Below are 27,497 nucleotides of genomic sequence, written 5' to 3'. Positions count from 1 at the left end.
TAATAATCCAGTTATTGCTTGGTGGGCATTTGATTGTGTGACACCCTATTAAAAGATCGTATCTACAAAATTTCAGTCGAGTAGAAGAGATTGTTCGGAATTACAACCACTACAACGAAGGAGGGTATATCAGAACTTATCTCAAAGCTATTAGTTATCATCTGAACTGTATGAAGATGAACAGGCAGAAGAGATTGAGTAGGGAATTGAAGTCAATTTGTAGATGGAAATAATGTATTGTACAATCATGTAGTGGACGTAAAAATGTGGACATAAAATTTTTGCAATTGAACTAAAATAAAGTGGACATATACTCCATTGGACATATATTTATGGACATTGTGTAATGGACTTTAATGTAATGGACATAATAAAATAGACATTAAAATTGTGGACATTATAAAAAGGATCTAACGTCTGTGTTTCTCTGTATGAAATGATGGTACATAGCTACCAATATTTCTTTCAATAAAGTTAAGGACGAGCACTTTAAAAATTTTGTTGGAAAGTATACTTGTACACAATGGCAGTAGGCTACCTGTGTTATAGTAGTACCGGTATTTTAAGTTAAATTTTACAGCAAATATTTTTGTAATACAGGCTTCAACATTTCATTCAGGGCAGTATCTGTGATGCAGATGTACCGATGTTTTAAGTTAAATTTTTACAAGAAAGATCATCGTAGTATATGCTTAAAATTGCAGTAGAAGCGGTACCTGTGAAAAGTAACATTTTTAGTTAACATTTTTCATCAAAGATTATTGTAATATAGGCTTAAACATATTGTTAAAAGTAGTACCTCTGATACAGTAACTTTTTAAGTTAAACATTTATACCAAAGATTATTGTAATACAGGCTTAAATATTTCATTAGGAGTAGTGCATGTGAAACAGTAACATTTTAAGTTAAAAATTTACAGGAAAGACTATGTTTATTCTTTTGTAATGCACAACACAACCCTAATCTTGAAATCATTCTTTTATGTGTGTGTTTTTGCAGTTCTTGATGTGCGAATTGTCCGTTTTCATCGTACAGCATCACGCGCCACAACTCGTCAAGTAATTTGGCTCATTTCACAAACTCGATCTCACTGAACATCAAAGAATACGATCTCTACTATGAACAGAGTGGAAAGATACACTTTTCATTGTCCTGCTTGTCCCTTCTTCCCCAACATCGATGTTACACAAGATGAAAATTTCCCGCTGCTTATTCAATAAAATTTGTCTTCAGTTTCATGTTCTTCATCGAATGCAGGACGTGGTATAAAACAGAACTTCAAGTCATCGTATTATGTAGTCAGGTGTGTCTGATGAAAGTCATCGGTATCTTGTCTTTTGGCGCCAGCAAAAAGGACTTGGGGTCTGGAATAAGAGGAATGGGTGTTTCCTTGCAGGGAGCCACTTCGTATTTGGATAAGATGTGGACCAATCCCGTCTTCATCTGCATCAATCCAAACCGCTTCCCTGTGAAGATCACAAAAGATTTTGTTACGTGTATAGTGTAATTGTAATATGAAACAAGGGTCCCTGTAATCTAATTCAGAATCTAATTTTGTTTAATTTTAATTTCTTGCTGTAACCACTATGGATTACCATGATACAATAATTTTCGAGTGAATGCTTTAAGGGGATTCTTTTATTATAGGATATCGCTTAATTTTCGACAAGTTTGACAAACGATGACGTCACAACATGGCGGTAGTTACGTCACAACGCAGTGACGTCACAACATGGCCGACGTAAACCAACACGACGAGTAAATAAAACTAGGCTATATAAAAAGAATAATCACATAAATTGACGATATCCCATTCTGGAACAGAGCCTATCCGCTCTTATCCAAAATAGGATATCAGCAAAACAATTTCACACATCCCATTCTGGAAAACAACCCATCCGCTCTTATTCAAAATAGGATATCATCAACACGATCCCATAATCTAAAAAGCAATAATCACACAAATTGACGATATCCCATTCTGGAACAGAGCCCATCCGCTCTTATCCAAAATAGGATATCAGCAAAACAATTTCACAACATCCCATTCTGGAATACAACCCATCCGTTCTTATTCAAAATAAGATATCATCAACACGATCCCATACGTGAAATTTCGGCAATTCGACACTATACATGGCAGAGAAAGCGCACTTATATCATTGAATTCACAGTATTCGACCTCATGTCACTGAGATATCGCCTCAACTAACCCTCTAACCTTCTCACATACGTCAACCTCAAGTCATTGAAATATCACCTCAACTAACCCTATAACCTTCTCACATACGTCGACCTCATGTCACTGAGATATCACCTCAACTAATCCTCTAACCTTCCCATATACGTCAACCTCAAGTCACTGAAATATCACCTCAACTAACCCATTAACCTTCTCACATAAGTCGACCTCATTTCACTGAGATATCACCTCTATTAATCCTCTAACCTTCCCACATACGTCAACCTCAAGTCACTGAGATATCACCTCAACTAACCCTCTAACCTTCTCGCATATGTCGACCTCATGTCACTGAGATATCACCTCAACTAACCCACTAACCTTCTCACATACGTCGAACTCATGTCACTGAGATATCACCTCAACTAACCCACTAACCTTCTTACATACGTCGAACTCATGTCACTGAGATATCACCTCAACTAACCCTCTAACCTTCTCACATACGTAAACCTTGTTCAGCCCTCCGTTTCACTCCTCTTGGGCCAGCAACGCACTCCATAGCCAAACAAATCACCAGTAGCACAACTTCTCACGAATTGAACAAACAATAGAATGCAAATCAAGCTTTCAGGTATAACTCCCTGTAAAGTTGATTTGAATAATTTCGAGGGAAAAATTGTTCCGGAGCCGGGTATCGAACCCGGGACCTTTGGTTTAACGTACCAACGCTCTACCAACTGAGCTACCCAGGAACTCTACCAGACACCGATCCAATTTTTCCCTCTGTATCCACAGACCTCAAAGTGGGCTGACAACCGTCAAGCAACCAACATTGAGTGCACACTAACTCAGTGTGACTTAAATTGTGGCTTTCTGTTAACGAACAGTGACGTGTATTATGCAAATCAAGCTTTCAGGTATAACTCCCTGTAAAGTTGATTTGAATAATTTCGAGGTAAAATTGTTCCGGGGCCGGGTATCGAACCCGGGACCTTTGGTTTAATGTACCAACGCTCTACCAACTGAGCTACCCAGGAACTCTACCAGACACCGATCCAATTTTTCCCCCTGTATCCACAGACCTCAAAGTGGGCTGACAACCGTCAAGCAAATTATTCAAATCAACTTTACAAGGAGTTATACCTGAAAGCTTGATTTGCATAATACACGTCACTGTTCGTTAACAGAAAGCCACAATTTAAGTCACACTGAGTTAGTGTGCATTCAATGTTGGTTGCTTGACGGTTGTCAGCCCACTTTGAGGTCTGTGGATACAGAGGGAAAAATTGGATCGGTGTCTGGTAGAGTTCCCGGGTAGCTCAGTTGGTAGAGCGTTGGTACATTAAACCAAAGGTCCCGGGTTCGATACCCGGCCCCGGAACAATTTTACCTCGAAATTATTCAAATAATAGAATGATTTACACACCATCCAAACACATGCTTTACCGGTACGCTATTCAAACCTCATCAGTACCAACCACCAATAAAATTTACACTTATACCAACCTAACCACCGGAATGCACAGCGACCTTTATATTTTTACCCGCAAACACAAAATCTAACCTCACTAACCGATGACGTCAATCTTATGACATCACTCCATTCTCCAATCTAGCCAACATATATTCTCATAAACATACTACCGATATCCTATAGTCATATAGTAAAACACACAATATTATGCCATCATGAGGTTAGAAACATCTTTATCAGATTTTCAAAGCTAGGGTTGCGACACAAATTAAATACCGTTAACTTTCTGTGTTAAGCATGGAAACTTAGCTGGTTTACAAATGTTGTTTATTCCGTTTGATTACTAAGCGAAGTAATAACTAATTCACAATTAATTTTTGATAATCAGATAAGAATACCTTACTGTTACATATATCAATATATTAAAGTTTTTTTTCAATCTTAATGGCTTAACATATTAAACAAAAACAGGTTACATATCACTGTTTTTTATATTTACACTTCTACTTTACGAACGTTTTCACCCTCCAAGGGGCATCATCAGGTAAAACAGTATTTAAGTATCATATGTCTAAAATCAAGTATATAAAATGTACAAGACAGTTTAAAATGATACGTAACGTATGAAGAAAAATATCATTTTACAGTGTACACAAATGAACATGTTGAAATGAACTTGAACCAATGTATATTAAAACGTACTGTGAAGAATCATTACTAACATGCCTGAATGGCTGTATCTTGTATGCTATGTACGATATCAAGAAAATGGATTGGTTAATGCTTAATATACTTTACATACAAATATATACATTACTGATAAATAATACTGAATTGTTGCATATTTGTTTATGTTTAAATTAAAGGAACACTGTTTTAGAAGATTAATATCCCATCTATTGGGTATATGACGAAACCAATAGAATGGTGCAGGTTGTCAATATTCAGTTTTAAAATTTATGTGAGCTTTCTATTTATATCCACTAAAGTTTAAGTTGTAAAATAATGATAATTTGTTATGTGGTGTTTTGTATACACGACACAGAATTATTACCAAATGTTGAGTCAAGATTGTTCACTTGTAGTCAAAGTTCGATGTAATCATGGATTGGATAAGTCGTTTTACAACAGTCATATGGTTACCATCGTATGCTCAAAATCTGAAACAAATATTTAATATTATACGTCAGTTTGACTTTAGGGTTATTACTTTTTATATATCAATACTTACATATTGGTGATCGGAGCTGAGTGTAGATGTCTATTCGTACGTTTGTATGCAACTACTGATGTTACGTATTGCTTACTTTTCCTACATCCGCGTAGTGATATTAAATGTTATGGTGGAAGAGTGGGGGACTATATTTTGGTAAAGCACAGGGTGTATAACGGGTCATGATTATGAATTGGGTTTTTCGTTTATTACAGGACCATGTTCTAAATATTGATTTGTTATGTAGAATTCTTCGGCGCTGTTTATTAGTTTAATGTTTGAACAAGATTTTAGGATTTTAAAAGTTTCTTTGCTGCGTCCTAGTTTGTGATCAGTTTCTATCAAATGGGTAGCATATTCTGATGTCTTACGGTTATTTTTAAAATCAGATATGTGTTCACCATATCTGATTTTAAAATTCCTACGTGTCTGTCTGAAAAGCATTATTTAATTTTTTTTAGCTTGTTATTGCGTTTGTGCGCTATTGTATCATCTTCTCTATTTAAAAAATTGAGTAATTTGTTGGAAATGTATTTATTGTATGTTTTTTGGTTTTTCTCTTTTATATCAGTGAGTGTTGTGAACGGTTTTTGTTTGCTCAATCTTTCTTTTTTATGAATTAATTTCTTTATTACTTTAGTATTGTATCATTATCATTGGCTATTTCTAATATTTTGTTGTATTCTTTTTCGTATTTCTTCTTATTTTGTGATGTGTACAATAATTTGTCTCTTAGAAAATTAAACATACTGAGTTTGTGCTTTGTAGGGTGTATTGAATGTGTTGGGATGCAATGATTTGTGTGGCCCGGTTTTCTGTAAATGTCAAATGTAAATTTTGTTTTTTTGTTTTTCGAACGTAATGTCTAAGAAATTTAGAAATTTATTCTTTTTGTTTTCCTGAGTGAACTTTTAACTGTTATTTAAACTACTGAAGGACTTTATTATATGTTCATCTGTTTTAGTATTGTATGTAATCAAAGTGTCGTCTACATACATTCTACAGAGTTTTATGTTGTGATTCCGTATTATGTTGTCTATTTTTTCTTCTTCTAATATATCTGCGAGTAATCCGGATAGTATGTTTCCCATTGCCAATCCTTTATTTTGCTTAAAAATCTTTTTATTGAAATAAAAATATTTCTGTTTTATTACTATTTTTAAAAGTGTCATGATTTGTTCAATTTTGGTGTTTTGTATGTTAATTTTCTCTAATTTATTTTGAATAATTTGTATACTAACATACCTATTGATGAGACTTTATAGTCGCAGATATATTAGAATAAGAAAATATAGAAAACATGATATAGAATCACAACATAAAATCTATAGAAGGTATGCAGACGACACTTTGATTGTATACAACAATACTAAAACAGTTGAACATATAATACAGTCCTTCAATAGTTTGCATAACAGCAGAGCGGGTAGAAGAGAAAGTGACGCAACTTTCCTAGTTCAGTGGTTCGTCGCCGAGTGGCGCTAGCTCTGTTGTCCACTATAGTTTCAGGATCGCTATTCGAGCGAATGCAAAAGGATTTTAAAATAACAAATTACATAAGAATGCATTGTAGAGTACTTTGTCGCAATATTTTACGTATTTAAAAAATGTAACATTATTACATTAACAAATTATGAGCTATAATACACCCCTGAATAATAAATATAATAATTAACCGAAAATTGGAACATTGTGCCGGCTTCAACCAGAAGTACGCAAAAAACGAGTACAGCTTCGCAAAAATAAACATTTTTATGGCATTATAAAGTACGCATTGATGTAAAATTATGTTTTTATACACGGGAAAGAATGTAATATAATAAAGGAGACACTTTATTTTCACCAATAGTTTTTATCTACTATTTACCCATTAGTTGCAGTTGTAACTGGTCTATACGTAATTCAGGAGGAACAAGCAATATTACTGCAACTCAGACTTGCAAATTAAACTTTGATATTATATCTATGATAATGCAAGTTTTGATCTTTTGAAATACTTAGGTTATTTTGTGTTTTGTAAAATTAAAACAATTTAGTAGTACTGTATTAATTTGTTGTATGGTACTTATTGGAGAATATTAAATTAACGACTTTTACATGAGACCAATTTACTTTCTCATATCCTTGATCAGAAATCTGTTATGATGTGGAAACATAATAAACAAATGTAATAAAATTGTAAATCAGATTAACCTGTAGCCCACATACAAAGCAGCATTACACTGAATTTTTTTACTGAAATAACTTTTTCGTTAATTACGGCAGAATTGCTATTATTAAAAATAAAATAATTAATAATTAAACATGTACATTTAATGAAGTAGAAGCTAGGTGCTTGGGTTCAATTAGGAGTTCAGAATTAGCACGTGAATATAGCACATTTTTTAACCGGCACAGAGATTGGAAAGTCTATGGTGATCATCACAAGATAATCATTTTATAATTCCGAAATGTCGCTGTAGAGGATCCTGGTTAAATTTTTTCTGTCAGAATATATTTAAATCTGCTATCCCACAAGAATGACTCTATTTCGTGAGTGCTCTGAATTGTCACTCTAAAAACTTCAATGATTCTTTCTTAGGCAGACGTGTTCTTTGTATTGCCAAGTACGTGTAATATATTTTCTAAAATCGTGTAATGCTAGAATCCTTTGTACAGGGCAGAGAAGGAAGTCTTTGAGCTCATTGTATCTACAAGGCCGTTCATTCAACTTGTATATTCTTTTGTATTTTCACTTCCCTCGAACTCATCACAGTTTATGGCTCCAAAAGGAGTATCGATTTTGAAAAACTCGCACAAAACAGCTGAAATGCTGGTCTGGCGTTCATTCACTGGAAGAGATTACGAGCCACCGGCGTAGCTCTGTCGGCTAAGGCGCTTGCCTACCGATCTGGAGTTTCATTCGGGCGCGGGTTCAATTCCCGCTTGGGCTGATTACCTGGTTGGGTTTTTTCCGAGGTTTTCCCCAACCGCAAGGCATATGTCAGGTAATCTATGGCGAATCTTCAGCCTCATCTCGCCAAATATCATCTCGCTATCACCAATCCCATCGACACTAAATAACCTCGTAGTTCATATAGCGTCGTTAAATAACCGAGTAAAAGAAAAAGAGATTACAGTCAAAGTAACAAGACAATTTTGGACATCCAGGTGTGGAGTAATGTCATATACATGCACACAAGCGCAAGATCAGCTAAGGTGTTCTGATTTTCGGGTATCACGTCCAATTCTTTTTTTTACTTGGTTATTTAACGATGTTGTATCAACTACTGGGTTACTTAGAGTCGATGGAATTGGTCATAGCCAGATGGTATTTGGTACGGGTGCATTGTTATGAGAAAGGATTGGGTGGAGATTTTCACTTCTTTTAATTTTTAAGGTATCGAGACAAGTTCGAGAAAATATGTGGTATGGCATCCGGTTTTGGTCACCAGTTCTTCCGTAGAAGTCCTACCTTCTTACCGTCAATAATAAACTTATGGCTCTTACTATCAAAACAGCAGAAAAATGTATGTTACAGATATAAGAACAAGCATACAGTTTTCTGTCTCCGTGGAATTGCTCTACACCACTTCTGAAAAATAGCCCAGTCTTTGGGTGAAAAACAGAAACGTCTTACTTCCTTACAGATTATATAACCGGATTTACACCAACAACAAAACAATTAGGCATATTACTACGCGCTCACATAAACGGCACAATAAAAATCACCCGAACATCGCAAGAAATATCTGTTTAGTTCCATACTAGAGCGAGTTCTCGACAGTATTAAGAGGAAAACTATAATCTAAAAACGATCGCCATGGCAATGTTTCGCTCAGTTGCTGTGGCCACACTAGGGGGCTTAAAAGCCCCAATAGACCCTTGCCGAGTTACCACAATTTCTGTTCTAAACGCCACGATAACAGTTTAAAGTTCACTCAGGAAAACGAAAAGAACAAGTCCCTAAATTTCTTAGACATTACGTTTGAAAAACGAAAAACAAAATTTACATTTGACATTTACAGAAAACCGGGCCACGCAAATCACTGCATCCCAACACATTCAATACACCCTACAACGCACAAACTCAGTATGTTTAATTTTCTAATAGACAGATTATTATACATACCATTAAATAAGATGAAATACAAAAACGAAAACACTTCTTTTAATTTGTTGAACTGTTGTATCAGTGAAGCGAGGTGAGTCAGTGAAGTTATGGTTTTACAGTGCAGTGAACAGTTCCAATCAGTGATAATTTATAGCGTCAATGAAATGTGTTCTATAGTGTCAGTGAAATGTGTTACAGAGTGTCAGTGAAATGTGTGCTAAAGTTCAGTGAAAAGCGTCATAGTGCCACTACAGGGAATGAGATGAGAGTAAAGTGAAAGACTATTGAAACTTATGTAGGACCTATACATAATTATGTAGGTTGTATTGTAAAATTAGGTATTTTATTTTATGTTTTATTATTATTGTGTTAAACTGTATTGTGTATAAAATGGTATATGTGCTGTAAAATTGTATTATGTATTGTAAATTTTATTGTGTATTGCTTATCATTTTAGTGTGTATTTGTTAATATTGTATATACCACTGCCACCGGGTGCTTGCCCACTTGCAGTGTAAATAAATACATATATACATACAAAATATTAGAAATAGCCATTGAAAATGACACAATACTAAAGTAATAAAGAAATAAATTCATAAAAAAGAAAAATTGAGCAACCAAAAAACGTTCACAAACCTCACTGCTATGAAAGAGTAAAACCAAAAAACGTATGTAACATTAACATACTAAAAATACATTTCCAACAAATTAAGCGATTTTTTAAATAAAAAACATTGCCATAGCGGATAAACCCAATTACTAGCTCAAAAACAATTTCAATAATGATTTGCATAAAAATATAAAATTACATAATAATGAATAGAACATAGAATGTGCAACATGTGAAATCAGATATATCGGGCAGACACGTAGGAATTTTAAAATCAGATATGGTGAACACATATCTGATTTTAAAAATAACCGTAAGAAATCAAAATATGCTACCCATTTGATAGAAACTGATCACAAACTAGGACGCAGCAAAGAAACTTTTAAAATCCTAAAATCTTATTCAAACATTAAACTAATAAACAGCGCCGAAGAATTCTATATAACAAATCAATATTTAGAACATGGTACTGTAATAAACGAAAATCCGATTCATAATCATGACCCGTTATACACCCTGTGCTTTAACAAAATATAGTCCCCACCCTTCCACCATAACATTTAATATCACTACGCGGATGTAGGAACAGTAAGCAATACGTAACATCTAGTTAGTTGCATGCAAATTTACGAATAGACACCTACACTCAGCTCCGAGCGCCAATATGTAAGTATTGATATATAAAAAGTAATAACCCTAAAGTCAAACTGACGTATAATATTAAATATTTGTTTCAGATTTTGAGCATACGATGGTAACCATATGACTGTTGTAAAACGACTTATCCAATCCATGATTAAATCGAACTTTGACCACAGTTGAACAATCTTGACTCAACATTTGGTAATAATTCTGTGTCGTGTATACAAAACACCACATAACAAATTATCATTATTTTACAACTTAAACTTTAGTGGATATAAATAGAAAGCTCACATAAATTTTAAAACTGAATATTGACAACCTGCATCATTCTATTGGTTTCGTCATATACCCAATAGATGGGATATTAATCTTCTAAAACAGTGTTCCTTTAATTTAAACATAAACAAATATGCAACAATTCAGTATTATTTATCAGTAATGTATATATTTGTATGTAAAGTATATTAAGCATTAACCAATCCATTTTCTTGATATCTTACATAGCATACAAGATACAGCCATTCAGGCATGTTAGTAATGATTCTTCACAGTACGTTTTAATATACATTGGTTCAAGTTCATTTCAACATGTTCATTTGTGTACACTGTAAAATGATATTTTTCTTCATACGTTACGTATCATTTTAAACTGTCTTGTATATTTTATATACTTGATTTTAGACATATGATACTTAAATACTGTTTTACCTGATGATGCCCCTTGGAGGGTGAAAACGTTCGTAAAGTAGAAGTGTAAATATAAAAAACAGTGATATGTAACCTGTTTTTGTTTAATATGTTAAGCCATAAAGATTGAAAAATTCTTAAATATACTGATATATGTAACAAGAAGTAATACCTGCCGAGATATGAGTACTTTTTTATCGATATGATAGGGAATTTCAATTAAAAGAGCATTCAGTTCATAATATATCATGTATTAGGAAATTCTTATGTAAAATAGGTAGATATAGCCTAAGAAGCAACGTGTAACATGCTTTTACCTATGCAAATTCTGGGGCCTTCTCCAAATGGGATATGAAGCAAATTGGACCGATTTCTTCTGTTCTCTTCTGAAAATCGTTCCGGGTCGAACTTTTCGGGGATCGGAAAGTATTTTGGATTGTTCTGAATTCCAATGACTGGGATGTGGACAGCTGTTCCCGCAGGAAGGATGACAGTTCCACTGCCATGTGGATCTGGTATCTCATAGTCTCTCTCGCACCTCCGGTCCAGGAACGGCAGAGATGGGTACTTCCTTTGAGTCTCTGTGAACATGTCAATCCACACTCAGAAATAGTTTCCTGCCATATTAATTGGTGAACCTTGTATATAAATGCGCAGAACACGAGTTAGAACAATAAAATATTTGATGGAGATTATTATTAGCGTTTTTAATATTATTATCATTAACCCGAGTCCTCACAGGGGAAGAGATTTCTCAGTAAATTGCGTCTAGTATATGGAAAAACAAGGAGAACAAAGAGAAGAAGAGTAGAAGACAAAAATAACAAGAAAAAAGGGGAAATAAAGAACAAGAATGGAAATACAAGAAGATCAAGGGAAATACAAAGAGAAAAAGGTTAATATAAGAACAACGGAATAAAAGTGTAACGAAGGGACTGCAAGGAGAACAAAGGAAATGCAAGAATAAATAGAAAAATACAAGATCAAGAGTAATATAAGGCGAAAAAAGTGGATACACGGAAAACAATGGGAATAAAAAGAGAACAAGGGAATACAAGATAAACAGTGGTAATACAAGGATAACAAAGGAACACAAGGATAAGAAGGGAATACAAAGATAACAAGGAAATACAACATAAAAATGGTAATACAAGAATAACAAAGGAATACAAAGACAACGAGGGAATACAAAGCTAACAAGAAGCTACAAAGATAACAAGGGGAGTGCAAGAAGAGGGGAATACAAGGATAACAAAGAAAATGCAAGGAGAGCAAGTGGAATACAAAGAGAACACGAAGAATACAGGAGTAACAAGAGGAATGGAAGGGGAACTAAAGGAATACAAGGAGAACAAGGTAATACAATAATAACAAGGAAAATGCAAGCAGTATAATGGGAATATATGGAGAACAATGTGAATAAATGCAGAACAAATGATTACAAAGATAACAGAGAAAATACGAGGAGAACAAGTGGAATGGAAGGAGGGCAAGGGGAAGAAGACAAGAAGAAGTGGAATACAAGAAGGAAAAGGAAATATAATGATAACAAAGGAAGTACAAGGAGAACAAGGAAAACAGGAGGAGAACAAGAGAAATACAAGAAGAAGGAGAATAAAATAGAATAAGGGGTCTATAAGGAAGAAAAGAAAGGATCAGAAGAAAAAGGATAAGGCAAGAATAAGGGAAAAGCAAGGAGGTGGTCAATTTCCTAGGGCGGCCGAAGTAATACATTTAATATATGATTTTAAAATACATATTATTAAGTGCTAAACCAATTTTACAAAGTAACAACGTGAACATGCGTGCGCTAATTTGATATCAATTATTTATAATTCCATTGCTGGCGGAACAATAAATAAATGTTTATATTTAGCGGATTTCATTCACATTTGAATTTACTTTAAAAACAGAATGATGTAAAATGTGCACATTTTGAATATTCACCAAACAATCAAATCCCTTGTTGATCGTTTTCAACGTTTTCAGTCACTGCATAAAATTCGTTATTAATTCACAGTGACCAATGTGGAAGGGAACTTGCTGATTAAGAATACGTAAAATATAACAGGTATGTGTTTAGTGATTTCTTTTTTTAAGGCAAACCCGGATAATTTCGCAGTATTGAGGTTTTACTCCTTTAAAATATGATAAATAACGTATTAAAATTTCAATTTTTAGGAAAAAGTCTTAATTGTTATTATTTCTATACGATACATGCAAATTTTATTCTTTTAAATTAAACTAATTACGTACGACAGAAATTAAAAACGTGTTGCGAATTACAATCTTTTGGACAACTCGGTTAATTTCGCAATACTACTCTGGTAATTTCGCAGTAATATTTTTAAAATAAATTTCTACATATAGGGCCTATAGTGCAAAAATAACTTCAATTTTACTATCAAAACAAATGCAACGATTTGTCTTACAAAAATTTTCTCTCACTCAGATTTATGTTCTCTGCAAGAGTGACACAAGAAATCCTTGCGGTATGTCACACGTCCCGGATATTTTTCATGGAACTACTTTATGCACTGCAAACACTGTATCCAGGCCTCTCCGTTTGCATCATTTTCGTACAGGCTAAAGCATGTAGCACATATTTTCATCAAACAAAGATTGTGGACATGTTTTTTGTTTGGTTTTGGTACCAAATTAAAACCTGTCTCATCCAGATTCCAAATACGGTTGGGCTTGTCCTTCAGTCCCGAGTTACCTAGAACAATCTCTAGAGCATCATAGAAGTAATTGAGGTTTACTCGTGTCGCAGCAGCAGCCCTGTTGTAGGAGAGGTTTTCAGGCTGGCGCAAGCACAAACCATGAAGTTTCTTGAAAGAAACCCATGAAACCAAACCAGCATAGTCACTGTTGAAAGGATGCCAATATAAATGCAAATTCTCGAACTTGAGTTGCAGGAAGCCTAAAGCCAAGTTCTTGCATCTCGACCACATAGGACAACAATTCAGCTTCTTTCCCTCCAGATAAGAAAAAAGTACCCTATTTCTTCACGACTGGTATTTTGGAAGGGTCAGGTGTGATGTTTAGACGATCCTTCAGTGTATTGTAAGGAATATTAAATTCCTTGCTGCTCTTATAAACAGAAAGCCAAAATTTTACTGACGCTCCTGTTACATCAGTTTCGTCATATCCATTTCTGACCATATTATCTCTAGCGGGAGACATCTCTGACAAATGATATGGTAAATGTATTAAATTTGATTGTTTTGTTCTCATTTGCCTAAGAGCGATTTTTGAGATTGGAACTCGGACCTTTATTATGGATTCTAAATATTAGGTATTTACATTTTGTATCTTCAATAAATAGATAACTATTAATTTTATCTTCCTTTTTAACTAGCTAAAGCACGAAAATTTTACACACAATTGATCATTCTTTCTACTGGAATCGAAACTGTGACTCTGCCGTATCAATATTGTTTCTTGTACTATTATGGTTTACTAAATATAATTAATCACTATCACTCAATTTAGTAAAGAAAATTACCATTAAACAACGATAATAATAATTTTATTTTCAATAGGCCTACTTACTTTTACTGCTGCAGTCACATCTACCGCCATTTTAACAGCCCAACTGAATAAGAAAAGCTCCACCGGCAAAAGCACATTTCTCAGCAAACACTTGTTGGATATTTTTCACTGACCACTCAAAAAAATCTCCACATTTTAAAGAATATAATTACTGTAATGAAATACATTTCTTAAATTGAAAAAAAATAATTCAGACAACACTTCCGCAACGTTTCACAGGCACGTTCTGCTCACAGAATCTGACAACAGAATGATAAAATTAGTTTTCAGTCCTGTTGAAGGTCGAAAGAGTCGCTACTTGTAGTGCAGACGGATCTAGGTAGAGCTGCTATGTACTAGATTCTTTTACAGCATCAAATTAACTTGGCCAACTACGCAATGTTAAATATAAAAATTATTGCGAAATTGTACGTGTTGCGAAATTACCCGGGTTTGGCCTATAAATTTATTTATTTATTTATTTATTTATTTATTTATTTATTTATTTATTTATTTATTTATTTATTTATTTATTTATTTATTTATTTATTTATTTATTTATTTATTTATTTATTTATTTATTTATTCATTTATTTATTTATTCATTCATTCACTCATCCATTCATTCATTCATTTTCATTTCATTTATGTTTAGCACAGGGGTACAGAACATAAGCAAAACTACAAAAAGTGGTATGAATTGAAAACACGCCTTGACAATAATAAATTGTACAATAATGACAAAGAACAAAAACGGTATTTTGAACCTGAAGAAAGACGATGTCGAGCCATTTGAAAAAATCATTGCAATTGTAGACCTCTTAGGAAGGCAGTGTTTATCTTTCACTGGTATAAATGATTAATATTAGTCATACAGAATAGCTTACGTAACGATCCCAACAGTAGGTTTTTTCTCTTCTCTCCTTCCTTCCACCTGAAGACGAAGGGAAAACCACCCTTCGAAACGTTGTCTTAATTTTTGATTGTGACAACCAGCAATGGAAAAAGTCCAAACCCCTCACCTAAACATTAATATTATAGTATGATATACGAGTAAATAATAAATAATTTTTAACTGCTATACAAATGTTGACGAGATTTGATCACATTATTTCACAGCATGTCAAATTGTTTAAATAATTCTCAAATTTCTTAAATCGTGTGACTTATTACGGGAGGGTGGTCCACAATGAGACATTCCCTATAAAATATGAATGGTTTAGCCGACAAATGTCTCATGAACTACTAGGCAGTAGTTTTCAAGATATCGAATCGATCACCTTCGACATACTCGAAGTAAACATTTCGCCATTTTCCAGTGTGTTTGTAAATTTTTTACCTCAGCAATTGAAGTGTCTAGTTGTCTGTTCAGTCAGGTAAGAAAAATGTCATTTATTTCGGGTAAAGTACATATTCATTTACTACAAATTACCGTAATCAGAAGCATCTAACTTTTCTTAGGAAGTTTACTATGACCTGTTACATTGTAAGAAGTAATGTGGAGCAGAGTGAGACACTACTAAATTGCTGTCTCATTGTGGACCACATTAATACGGTAAAACTATGTATAATTACGTATTTTATGTTTCAGAAACAGCTAAAAAAACGTAAAATTAAAATACATAAAGGATCCTTGACAGTCGAAAATGTGAAATATGCTCTAGAATAAAACATCGGCATTTATAGGGCAGCAGTTAGATATGATTGTCATCCCAGACACAGGCATGCTATCTTAAGAAAACTCCCATAAAAACAAGAGCTGGAAAGGAGACAGAGAAAGAATTAAAACAGAAAAAGAAGAATGCAATGAAGAAGAAAAAAAAGTTTCACAGAAGATATCTAATCCCTCTGAAGAGATAGATGTAGCAAATTCTGACCATTCATCTTCTGGAAGTGACTTCGAAGTTGAACATTCTCTATCACCAATGTACCAACAACCCAAGAAGCAGGTATGAATGACTTATAAAATTTCAAGTTAATGAGAAAAATTAATTTTATGTTTTATATCTCGTAGCATTAAGAATTCATTTCCAAGGAGAAGTGCTAAAATAGGGAACAGTTTCATTTTTCCAGAAGTGCCAGATGAAGCAATGGTTAATAAAACTGAAATTACAACTGCCAAAGCCACCAACTTCTAGTCAGACAAAAATGCAGGATCGAGTTTGCTGGTAACATTCAATGACTCTCTCTCACATAAACTGACTATGTAGCCTATATATACTCATCTCATGTTTGTAGAAGTCATATTTATGTCACTTCTTTGATATCATAATTTATATTAATCCATCAGAAAATAGTGTCTCAGTGTGGAACTGTCACTGTCTCAAGGTGGAACACCATGGTCCACTACGAGACATTTTGCCACTTTGCACAAATTAGCTTGTAATCTGAAAATCATTATCATTAGCACAAAATTTTAAGATAAATTATAAAATGTAATAATGATCAAACCTTGTTCACAGATAAATGTCAATATCCACTGCAAACATTAATGTAAAAAAAATTAACAAATTTTCCTGTCTCAAGGTGAACACTCTCACCTACTTAGGTCATACTTTTGAAAATGAAATTATGTTTGTTTTAGCAAGTGATATTAAATAAAAAATTAAGAAATTTTTAAGGGAAGCAAAATTTAATATTTTGTTTAATTCTCGACTGCACGTCAGATTCCAATCACACTGAAAAAATATCATTTGTAGTAAGAATTTATTGTAAAAACTGACACTTCTGATGTTGGAGTTCGAAAATTATTTCTTGAATTTTAACTTGTTTCAGACACTTCAGTGGAAGGTTTAAGTGAACTCTTGCCAGATTGTGAGTTAGATACCGTATTCAAAATATGCGTAGACAAGGGTACGATAAGGGGGGGATATGAGTGGCAAGCACAATGGCCTTCAGAAAAAAATTAAGAATATCAATCCTAGAGCATTTTTGTGACCTATGCATCTCATATTTTGAATCTAGTTGTAAACGATGCCATCAAAGTAACATTAGAAACAGTTCATTTAAATACATTTTTCTCTCCATACCTTAGAACATATTACTTCTAATTGGAATTCACACTGGTCTGCAAGTGATAAAGGTTCAGTCACCAAAAACCTATTTTTTCCTCAGGTATATGATCGACTGAAATGCAAAATTTACTCTCCAAACTTTATTAGTACACAATTTATATCAGGTCATGGTACATTTGGAGCTTATTTTGAAAGATTCAAAATTAAGACTGGAGAAGAATCGATGTGCTCGTGTGGAGATATTCAGTCGGTTGAACATCTACTGTTTGAATGTCCTATATTTTACATGCAAAGACAATACCTTACTGTCCATGCTCTAAACTGTAAAATAACCTATGAGCAACCAATATGCACTGTTTTTCAAAAGCACTGTTGCTACAAACGTTTCGTCAAATTCATACATCTTATATATTCAAGGTTATAATTTCATCTTTATCATCATGATAATCCAAAACATGTATTAGACTAGATGGTCTGTTAAGGTCTCACGTCAGTCCAACTCTTAGCAGGGCGACCAACAAATTTTCTTTCACGAGGAGCGTACTGCAGGATTTGTTTCGGTATCAGTGTTCTATCCATCCTTTTGAAATGATTAACATATTGTAATATTGATTCGACTTTGAGTTATTTCAGGATATCATTATTTCTTTCGTGGTTCCATTTTGTGTCTCATGAAGTCCATCTCGGCAGCGATTAAAACTGTCGGACAAGAGTTCTTTTTAACTGCGATTCGTGTATAACTCTAAATAAATGATGGTTTTTAAAATTGTATTTATTATGCATTATGTTTTTATAAATTTGGTAAATTTATTTTGTATATCATAGTCATGTGTAAGTGATAATGAATGTCCAAGGTATTTAATATTGTTCATCCTTTCCAATTATCTGTTACTGACGTACATCTTGCTGTGTATATATATATATAATATATATATATGTATCTGTGTGTGAGTGTATGTATGTATGTATGCATGTGTATATTTATAAATATATGTCTACATGTTGTTATATTATGTCTACAAATGTACATATTTTAGCGAAATGTCTTAATATGATCTACAAGTTCAACATGTCTATTCATGTTAAATTCTCTAGGTATTTCGATTATAATTTCAAGCCTTCAATCAAATTAATGTTTATTCACCGTATGTATCTATATGTTATGTCTCTACATACGTAAGTATGTATGTATGTATGTATGTATGTATGTATGTATGTATGTATGTATGTATGTATGTATGTATGTATGTAGGTATGTATGTATGTATGAATGTATGTATGTATGTATGTATGTATGTATGTATGTATGTATGTATGTGTGTATGTGTGTATATTAGCTAAGTGTCATAATATTATCTATAAGTGCAACATGCTATTCATGTTAAATTCTCTATGTTTTTCGACTGTAATTTCAAGGCATTAATCTAACTAATTTATATATGTTACACTCTTACAAGTGTATATTTATTGTATGGTAGTCTGTAAGTTTCAATTTGTTATGATTAGTTTAAAATATAACCCTAATATACTATATGTAAAATAGGGTTTATAAATATGGAATAAATACTACTACTACTACTACTACCTTAGAGGTGGGATATATTGAAAAGAAATGTGACATTGAAGTCTGTAAGTTATACAAGATGGGAGAGTAAAAGAAAAGCAGTGCGAGATCTCAGAATGCAATTAAGTGAAGTTTTAAAAAGTTTAAATGACTTAATATTTGATAATTCCAGAGACATGAAAACAAAGCACACAACTCAGTTTTTGTTAGATTAGGTTGCATCTTTTAAGTTCATTTGCTCAATAATTGTTATATGGAATGATATTCTGTCAAAAATTGAATAGCCGCCCAGAACAAGTTTGTAACCCTCATTCTCATAGGCTAAGTTGACTTTTTAGTGAATAATAATTGTTAATGATCCGAAATGTATAATGCTTGAATCCGTAAACGTTTCCGAGCGAGGTTGTTAAATTTCTAAATCAAGCCAGATGTAATGAAGCATGTAGTACATATATTAGTCATGCAGAAGTTTTAGCCAAAGAAGTTATGTAGTATCCGAATTTCCAGTTGTAAGAAGCACAACTAAAGTTCGCTATTTTGATTATGAAAGTCCCAATGAATAAATAAACGATCCAAAAGAATTGTTTAGCATACAATTTTATCTAATAATTGTAGACATTGCATTAAATTCCATTGAGCAAAGATTTGAAAAGATGAATAATTGTAATAATACATTCTTTGTTTCACAAGTAAAGAACCTTCGTTGCAGGGTTGGTTTCAGTAAGCCGTATATCTGACTGACATGCTTCCAAATTAGTGAAACCGTGGACAAAGATATCACCAGGAAGCCGCCTAGAATGCTGTGTTGTGAATTTTCCATTTTTGAAAGAATATTCCTGCCTGCCACTGCACTACGGTTTCAGCTGTGTCTTAGTAACAGCGTGTTCTGGTCTCCAGGAGTACGATAGTCGATAGCGAATGTACAATGTTTAATTTCTTTCGGCCGTGGATAAGCTATAATAGTGAAGTGCCGGCAGATAATTGCCTCCACAGCCACAACCAGGGACTTCTTCTGAAAGGACGCCGACTAAGCTTAAGAATTGTAATAAATCGCCAATAGGAAAGCGAGCGAAGTTACGAAAACAAAGTGTACTAATAGTGCAAAATTTTAAGAACTTTATTTGAAGAATAATTGGTAATGGTGGGATTTTGAAAAGGAGAAATATTAATCAATTGGTGGAAGAAGCGACAGATCTTAGTGTGCTACACCACCTTTATTCTTTTGTCTCCCCCGACATATTTCCCACAGTTTTGTATTTCAAATATACTCATACATTATTTGCTGGTAGTTCCGTTATATGTTATCAGAGAACGTTACGTTTCCTTTCTTTTTTTTTTTCCTTAATAGGGCGCGTTTATTTCCTTTTCCTATCTATCATATCTGCTTTTTTTCTTTTTACTCCGAGAGCTGCCGTTTGATTCGCTGATTTGTAAAATAACGGCTCCTTACTTCCGGGTTGTTCGCTCCCGGGTACAGACTGTGAGTCAGACGAGTTGTCTCGGGGTCTCTGGAATACTTCGACGGTGAGAGTACCTTCGCTGCGCAGTGACCATAGTTCTACGCGTATGGGACGCCTTGTTACCTACGGAGGTTGACTGCACTCGTCCCGGCGGCTGGTGGCTCATTACATCGGGCGATCGACGCACGTGATGTGTGGGTGTTGCACGCCACCAAACTCCGTAAGAATATTCAGGCTTCTATATGGTTAATCGTCGATATATTCGCCGTGAGTTCTGTAACCCAAGGAGCTAATTCCTGGTGCCGGTGATTGTTTGGAGCCAGCCCGCTTATTCCAGCATTATCTTCGATTTACTAGAACTGGCGATTAACATCCTCACTAAGGTTTATGCCGTAATATCCGCTAGTCAATCATCCTGCCTGTAAGTGATGGACTGAGGTAACTAGTCTGTGTGATCCCCAACGTGGACGACGCCAAGTTTATATCTTTATGGCGTATTTGTCAATTTGCAGTCCGGTTCTCTCCATTATTGGGACTCCTGCGCTGGTCTGGTTAATTCGGCTTGGCCTCTTTATGGTTAAATTATTAACTTTGCACTGCGTAACTTATCTTTTACGGTTAGCTTTATCTTTTTCATTCAGAGTTGTGTCTAGAGTAATTATTGTATTAATTGGTTTACAATTAATGTTTGAGGAGAAAAATTCGCTCCGGCGCCGGGGATCGAACCCGGGTCCTTGGTTTTACGTACCAAGCGCTCTGACCACTGAGCTATGTCGAATTCAATCCACAGCGCCGGATCGAATTCTCCTCCTTCAATGTTTCACTTTATGGCCTGACTCCAAGTTAGGCATATATGTTGACGTACAGTATATGTCCAATGTCAACTGTCATTATAATTCGCGGGTGCTCGTGTAAAGGGGGTTAAGTCAAATTGTAAGGTATGTAAACTTCTCTTTTGTTACTGAACAAAACCCCTTTGTTACAAAATATGGAATACTGTAACTGCATCATGGATGGAAAAATGATTTAACACCTTTAACACAAGAAAAAAGTAATTGTGGAGAGTTGAAATCTGTAACGAACGAAATCATACTTAACCTCCTTTACACGAGCACCTGCGAATTATATTATATATTAATTGTCAATATTACATATATTATTCTGTCTGACAAATTAATAAAAATCTATAATATTCTCATAGCTATCAGTGCATATGTTTGTGCAGATTACTGTGCACTTAACTGCGGAATTCCAGCCAAATAAGTCACTCAACTGAGTGCGCTCCTAGTATAATGGCAGTTGACATTGGACATATAGCCTACGTCAACATATATGCCTAACTTGGAGTCAGGCCATAAAGGGAAACATTGAAGGAGAAGAATTCGATCCTGTGCCGTGGATTGAATTCGGCGTAGCTCAGTGGTCAGAGCACTTGGTACGTAGAACCAATTACCCGGGTTCGATCCCCGGCGCCGGAGCGAATTTTTTTCCTCAAATATTAATTGTCAATATTACAGATATTATTCTGTCTGATAAATTAATAAAAATCTATAATATTAATTGGTTTAGCTTATAAGTATTATTTAGGTATGGATTTTACAAGATTTTGTTAGGGCACTCTCTTCAAAAGGTTGCAAGAGTTATATGAAGTACTATTTCCAGATTTGTTAACCTTGATTGTAATTTGTTATTTAGCGCCCTAAGCGCATAGCCTATTAATGTTGCAGACTTATAATCTGGCTTCAGTTTGTGTGCTTATATTGTATTTTCACATAGTGTTATTAAATGTGTAAGTGAAGTCAGAATTTCAGGCAGTCACTAATTATCCACTATGGATTCCTTGGTCTCATTATTTATTAGTGAGGTTTGCCTATTACCAACAATATCCACCCCACAAAGCAGCATAAAAAGAATCTCAAATAATGAAGACCCGTCTACATATCACACTCCGGAAAAAAAAAAAAAAGAGTAAAAAAGGAAGCCATCCGTTTGAAAAACAAAATCGATAATTTTAGACGTGATCTTGTGCGAGGAACAGTGTACGAGTGCTACAAGAACGGAATGTCACCAACAGTATAGTTCATAACTAGTGACACTGACTACGAATTTCCTTATGGAAAAAGTACTGTTCGTAGATTACTCAGAAGTATGGGTTTTCACATAATACAGTGCAAAGAAAATCCACAAGAGCTGAAGCCAGTGGCATCATTGCCTGGAGGTACTCGTATCTCGAACAGGTAAGAGAGCTGCGTTTACAAGGCTACGATGATGTGTATTTAGATGAAACCTGACGACTCCGACATCTGTGTGGTACCTATATCAGGTGCAAAGGGTGACAGAATTGTTATTGTGCACTGTGGGGGGCGTTTCGGTTTCATCGATGGTGTTCTAGCTGTCACTCACAAGAAAATGGCAGATGTGCATGCAGATTATCATGACACAATGAACTCCGCAATTTTCGAAGAGATTTTCGAAAATACTGTAGTATCCTGAAAATGCTGCAGGAGCCCTCTGTAATCGTATGTGACAATGCACCTTATCACAGCTGAATCCTTAACCTGTGACCTAATTCCTCCTGGAGAAGCCTGAAATCCTTCAGTACATGACCAATCACAACTTTTCCATTCCCAATCCTGTCTCAATAATACCACAGCTTTTGCAGTTACCACCAGCAAAGAGAATTAAAAAGTATGCCATCGATGAAATCGCAGCTCGTAATAGACACATAGTCCTAAGACTCCCACCACATCATTGTCCTGAATCCTATAGAATTCGCTTGGTGTCAAGTGAAGCGGAAAGTGCAGTCGAAAAATATTGAAGCAAGCTCCCTAGAAGAGCTAGTTACAGTTTTAGAAAGTGCTTGTGAAAGTATAACAAAGGAACATTGGCAGAATTACATTAGACATGTAGTAAAAATTGAAGAAACCTACCATTTTCTGAATCCTGTGTTCGACAGCGAAGTGGTTATCTCATTAAACGACTCATTGACAGATATCTCGGAGGAGCAGAATTACATATGCAGGTATATGTTACCTATATTTTATTTTTCATCGTATCTTTGTAGAAGGATCACGTTGCCAATCAGTTAAGCATTGTGGGAAGAACAACGTCTTAGTTTCTGAAATATACGTGTCTCACAATATTGTTATTTATGTTAAAAATTGACTTATTGCGAATTTATATATTGTATCTTTATTTTGTACACGAAATAAGATATAATATAATTAATATGTTCTTAATTTCTGAGATACAATTTCTCGAGGCATATTTAAAAAAAATTTGATATGATATAAACTGGCGTAGAGCGGTCAAGAGGTAAAAAATATTCGAATATAAATTAAATTACATGACGTACACTTAGCGGCAAAAAGAATGGGCCGGCCGACAATTTCTAAGTTCCAGAGACATACATTGCGCATGCTCGTCTCGTCAACGCCATAGTTCACTAGGTAACACATAATTAAACCATTGAAATTTGCTGTATTTTGCTTAAGAGTCTAAAATATGTTATAAAATCGAATTTAGGGTTGATTCTAAATACATCAGGGCCTCTGAAGTGTGAAATAATAATAAAATTGATAAATACAAAATCAACCGAAGCGAATATGAAGAGGAACACCACGTATTACCTATGCTGGAACGATATTAACAGTCACAGTAGCGTAAGTCGTTACGGTATTGGTCTATTGAACAAGTTGATAGTAGTAGCTCAAGGTTCGAATCTCCCACAATCTTCTTTTTTTTTTAATTACAAATTTGCCATCATATATGTCTCGCAAAGCTATAATTATGTGGCGATATCTCTTAGAATATGCCCAAACTCTAATAAATAATAAACCTCCCTCTCTCTTTCAAGCAATACTCCTATCTGTTACTAAAACGTTCTGTCTCGTCATTACGCTTGAAGATGGCACAGAGACAATAATTCATTGTCCTGGTTCGCATAGGTTATTCTGCGTATGCTACTCTTCGACAGGACTTCGATTGGAGAAATGTCATTTTCTCCGACGAGGTAATTGTCTCCAGTAGCAACGATAGTCCTGCCCTAGTTTATCGTATGGATGGCCATCGATACGATGAACGCTTCGTGAGACGACTTAACAGGTCGGGTTGCGTGAGGGTCGCGTGTTGGAGTGGATGTCATACGACGGGGCAGGACTTCTGGAACGGATCCACTGTCGGTTTAGGGAAGAAGTCTACGAACACATTTTGGCAAATGTAATGATTCCTTCTGCCCGAAAACGATATCCAGAAGGAACACTTTTCTCCCAGCAGGATAATCATCCAATACACACCGCCAACCGGATTCAAAGATAGTTCACGAGGAGGCGTGATGTCGACCCAGTCGACTGGCCTCCAAAATCACCAGATATGAATCCGTTTCAAAATTTGTGGGCTACAGTCAAAAGGATCCTACGCTCTAATTGGGAAGAACAACTATCCGTTCGGACACCTGAGGATTTGTGAGACAGAGTTCTAGATGTGTTGCAGGAGGTGGCCAAGAATTTAGACCTGTTCCATAATCTTGTGGACTCCATGCGCGCAGAATGAGGGCAGTTGTTGACGCAAGTGGTTTGTGGACTAAATACTAGTCCCCACCACAGGCATTTTTTGTTACTATATTAACAAATTGTTTGTTTTTGTTTATTTAATTATCTGTATTCGATATGCGTCCGGTTTTTTTAGGATGTGAAACAAGTATTTTTGTTTATACAGGCCAGGTCTCGCCTATTAATAGCCCACAGGTGATGGGCAATAATATTTTTACAAGGCAGCGTAACGAAGTTTGTTAACAAATGCCATTTCACATTGAAACTAATAAATTAATTAAAAATTAAAATAAAAGAATAATAATTTTACCATACCAGGAGGCGAACTCATAACCTCTGGCACAAATGTCAGACATTTTACCACTGGGCCACACACAGCTCATAAGGTTTATTACATTATAGACGGACGACTTGCAATAAAGAGGCACCACATCAATGCCTTGCAGTGCGTTACGTTTACACGAGTGAACCGCGCGATAGAACTTAGCATTTCTATCGACCAAGAGTCGGCCCATTCTTTTTGCCGTTAAGTGTACATGGAAATTTTCTTGCTTTTAATCACCTTATCGAGCAACTTTAAGACTTTCAAAATCTGAGCGGAGATCAAAGAAATAATACGTTAAAAACATAATTATTAAGACACATCTCGGCTTCATGATGAAAATTACAATACATAACTGCCGAAATGCCCATCCATTAGAAAAAAAATCACAGCATACTTTCACACTCACCCAGACAGGAATACATGTTTGCCAATCGCATGAAATTAGTTTCTAAGCATTGCTCATATAAATTAATTCAACAAGGATGTTCACATGGACACGCTTGGAATTTATGAGAGTAACAATTTATAAAAATATATTAATTTATGACATCTCTGCGTTCTGCAGCAAAGAACATTCCTCGAAAAAATTGTTACGGATTCATAAATAGACACAAAATTTTGTAGTAACAATTTTAGAAGTGTTTTTGGACTGACGAGCCTAACGGTGAAGTAAGTAAATATATATTAGATAAATATGGAGAAGGTAAAACATGACAGTGGATCACTCAGTGGGTCAATAGGGACACTTTTGTTAACCTTCTCCATGGACTTCAGATAGTACCATGTAATAGATATAACCTGTGATACAGAGTCCTGCTATGAATCTTTTATAACCTCAAATGCAATGATTACAACTCAGTTTTATCATCTAGGTAGACAAATGCTGCACATGCAGCCACTCTCACTACGAAAGCTCGTTGGTTGGAATATAATTGTCTTCATTCGTTAACACATGATTTTCACTGGCATTTTGTACGATTGTAGGATGTTGATGTTCAGTACATGTCATTATTATTGACCTCAATAATATTAAATCCTTCCACATGCGAAACGTTTACTTTAGTTTACTACTTCGGTACATGTACATCAAAATATATATATGATATGCGTAATAAATCACTTTGTGATTTAAGACGGCGCCCATACCGTCGGATCCCGGCCAATCAGTCACTCATCTGAGTGCACCTCAACACATGTATGGACTTCGGTCCTGCGTTCATAGACATCTATGACGTAGTGCAGAGGGCGGCCACTAGAGGGAACCCAAGAGATGGAGCTTAATCTGAGACGATTCTAAACGGCGTCGGGATTGTATCCGGCGTGGCTTAGTGGATAAAGCATCAGCACGTAGAGCTGAAAACCCAGGTTCAAATCCCGGCGCCGGAGAGAATTTTTCTCCGTTCCATCACTCTTTCATCATGTGATGACGCAGAATATCTGCATGGAAATATATATGTACTTCGGTACATCAAAATATATATATGATATGCGTAATAAATCACTTTGTGATTTAAGACGGCGCCCATACCGTCGGATCCCGGCCAATCAGTCACTCATCTGAGTGCACCTCAACACATGTATGGACTTCGGTCCTGCGTTCATAGACATCTATGACGTAGTGCAGAGGGCGGCCACTAGAGGGAACCCAAGAGATGGAGCTTAATCTGAGACGATTCTAAACGGCGTCGGGATTGTATCCGGCGTGGCTTAGTGGATAAAGCATCAGCACGTAGAGCTGAAAACCCGGGTTCAAATGCCGGCGCCGGAGAGAATTTTTCTCCGTTCCATCACTCTTTCATCATGTGATGACGCAAAATATCTGCATGGCAATATCATATGTACTTCGGTACATCAATATATATATATATATATATATATATATATATGATATGCGTAATAAATCACTTTGTGATTTAAGACGGCGCCCATACCGTCGGATCCCGGCCAATCAGTCACTCATTTGACTGCACCTCAACACATGTATGGACTTCGGTCCTGCGTTCATAGACATCTACGACGTAGTGCAGAGGGCGGCCACTAGAGGAAACCCAAGAGATGGAGCTTAATCTGAGACGATTCTAAACGGCGTCGGGATTGTATCCGGCGTGGCTTAGTGGATAAAGCATCAGCACGTAGAGC

At 35.2% G+C, this 27,497-nt stretch overlaps 1 protein-coding gene and 2 non-coding genes across 3 annotated transcripts in view; 1 reads left to right on the top strand and 2 right to left on the bottom strand.

Annotated features, from left to right (window-relative positions):
- Positions 1-863: 863 nt before the first annotated feature.
- The window catches only part of LOC138693289 (cytochrome P450 6j1-like), a 38,346-nt gene continuing 11,712 nt past the window's right edge, over positions 864-27,497 (bottom strand). Inside the window, exons 5-6 of the mRNA XM_069817150.1 lie at positions 11,229-11,492; positions 864-1,467 (exon numbers count right to left, since the gene is read on the bottom strand). Coding sequence (XP_069673251.1) covers positions 1,301-1,467; positions 11,229-11,492 — 431 coding nt within the window. The 3' untranslated portion in view covers positions 864-1,300. The remainder of the gene's footprint in view (positions 1,468-11,228; positions 11,493-27,497) is intronic.
- Positions 3,151-3,223, bottom strand: TRNAN-AUU (transfer RNA asparagine (anticodon AUU)). Its single transcript has one exon. It is a non-coding gene; the product is annotated as a tRNA-Asn (tRNA).
- Positions 3,495-3,567, top strand: TRNAN-AUU (transfer RNA asparagine (anticodon AUU)). The gene has a single exon. It is a non-coding gene; the product is annotated as a tRNA-Asn (tRNA).

This window comes from Periplaneta americana, chromosome 17 (assembly GCF_040183065.1).
Source record: "Periplaneta americana isolate PAMFEO1 chromosome 17, P.americana_PAMFEO1_priV1, whole genome shotgun sequence".
NCBI classification, from domain to species: Eukaryota; Metazoa; Arthropoda; class Insecta; order Blattodea; family Blattidae; genus Periplaneta; species Periplaneta americana.
The sequence above is the reverse complement of the archived record's forward strand: the minus strand, read 5'-3'. Positions and strand labels throughout refer to the sequence as shown.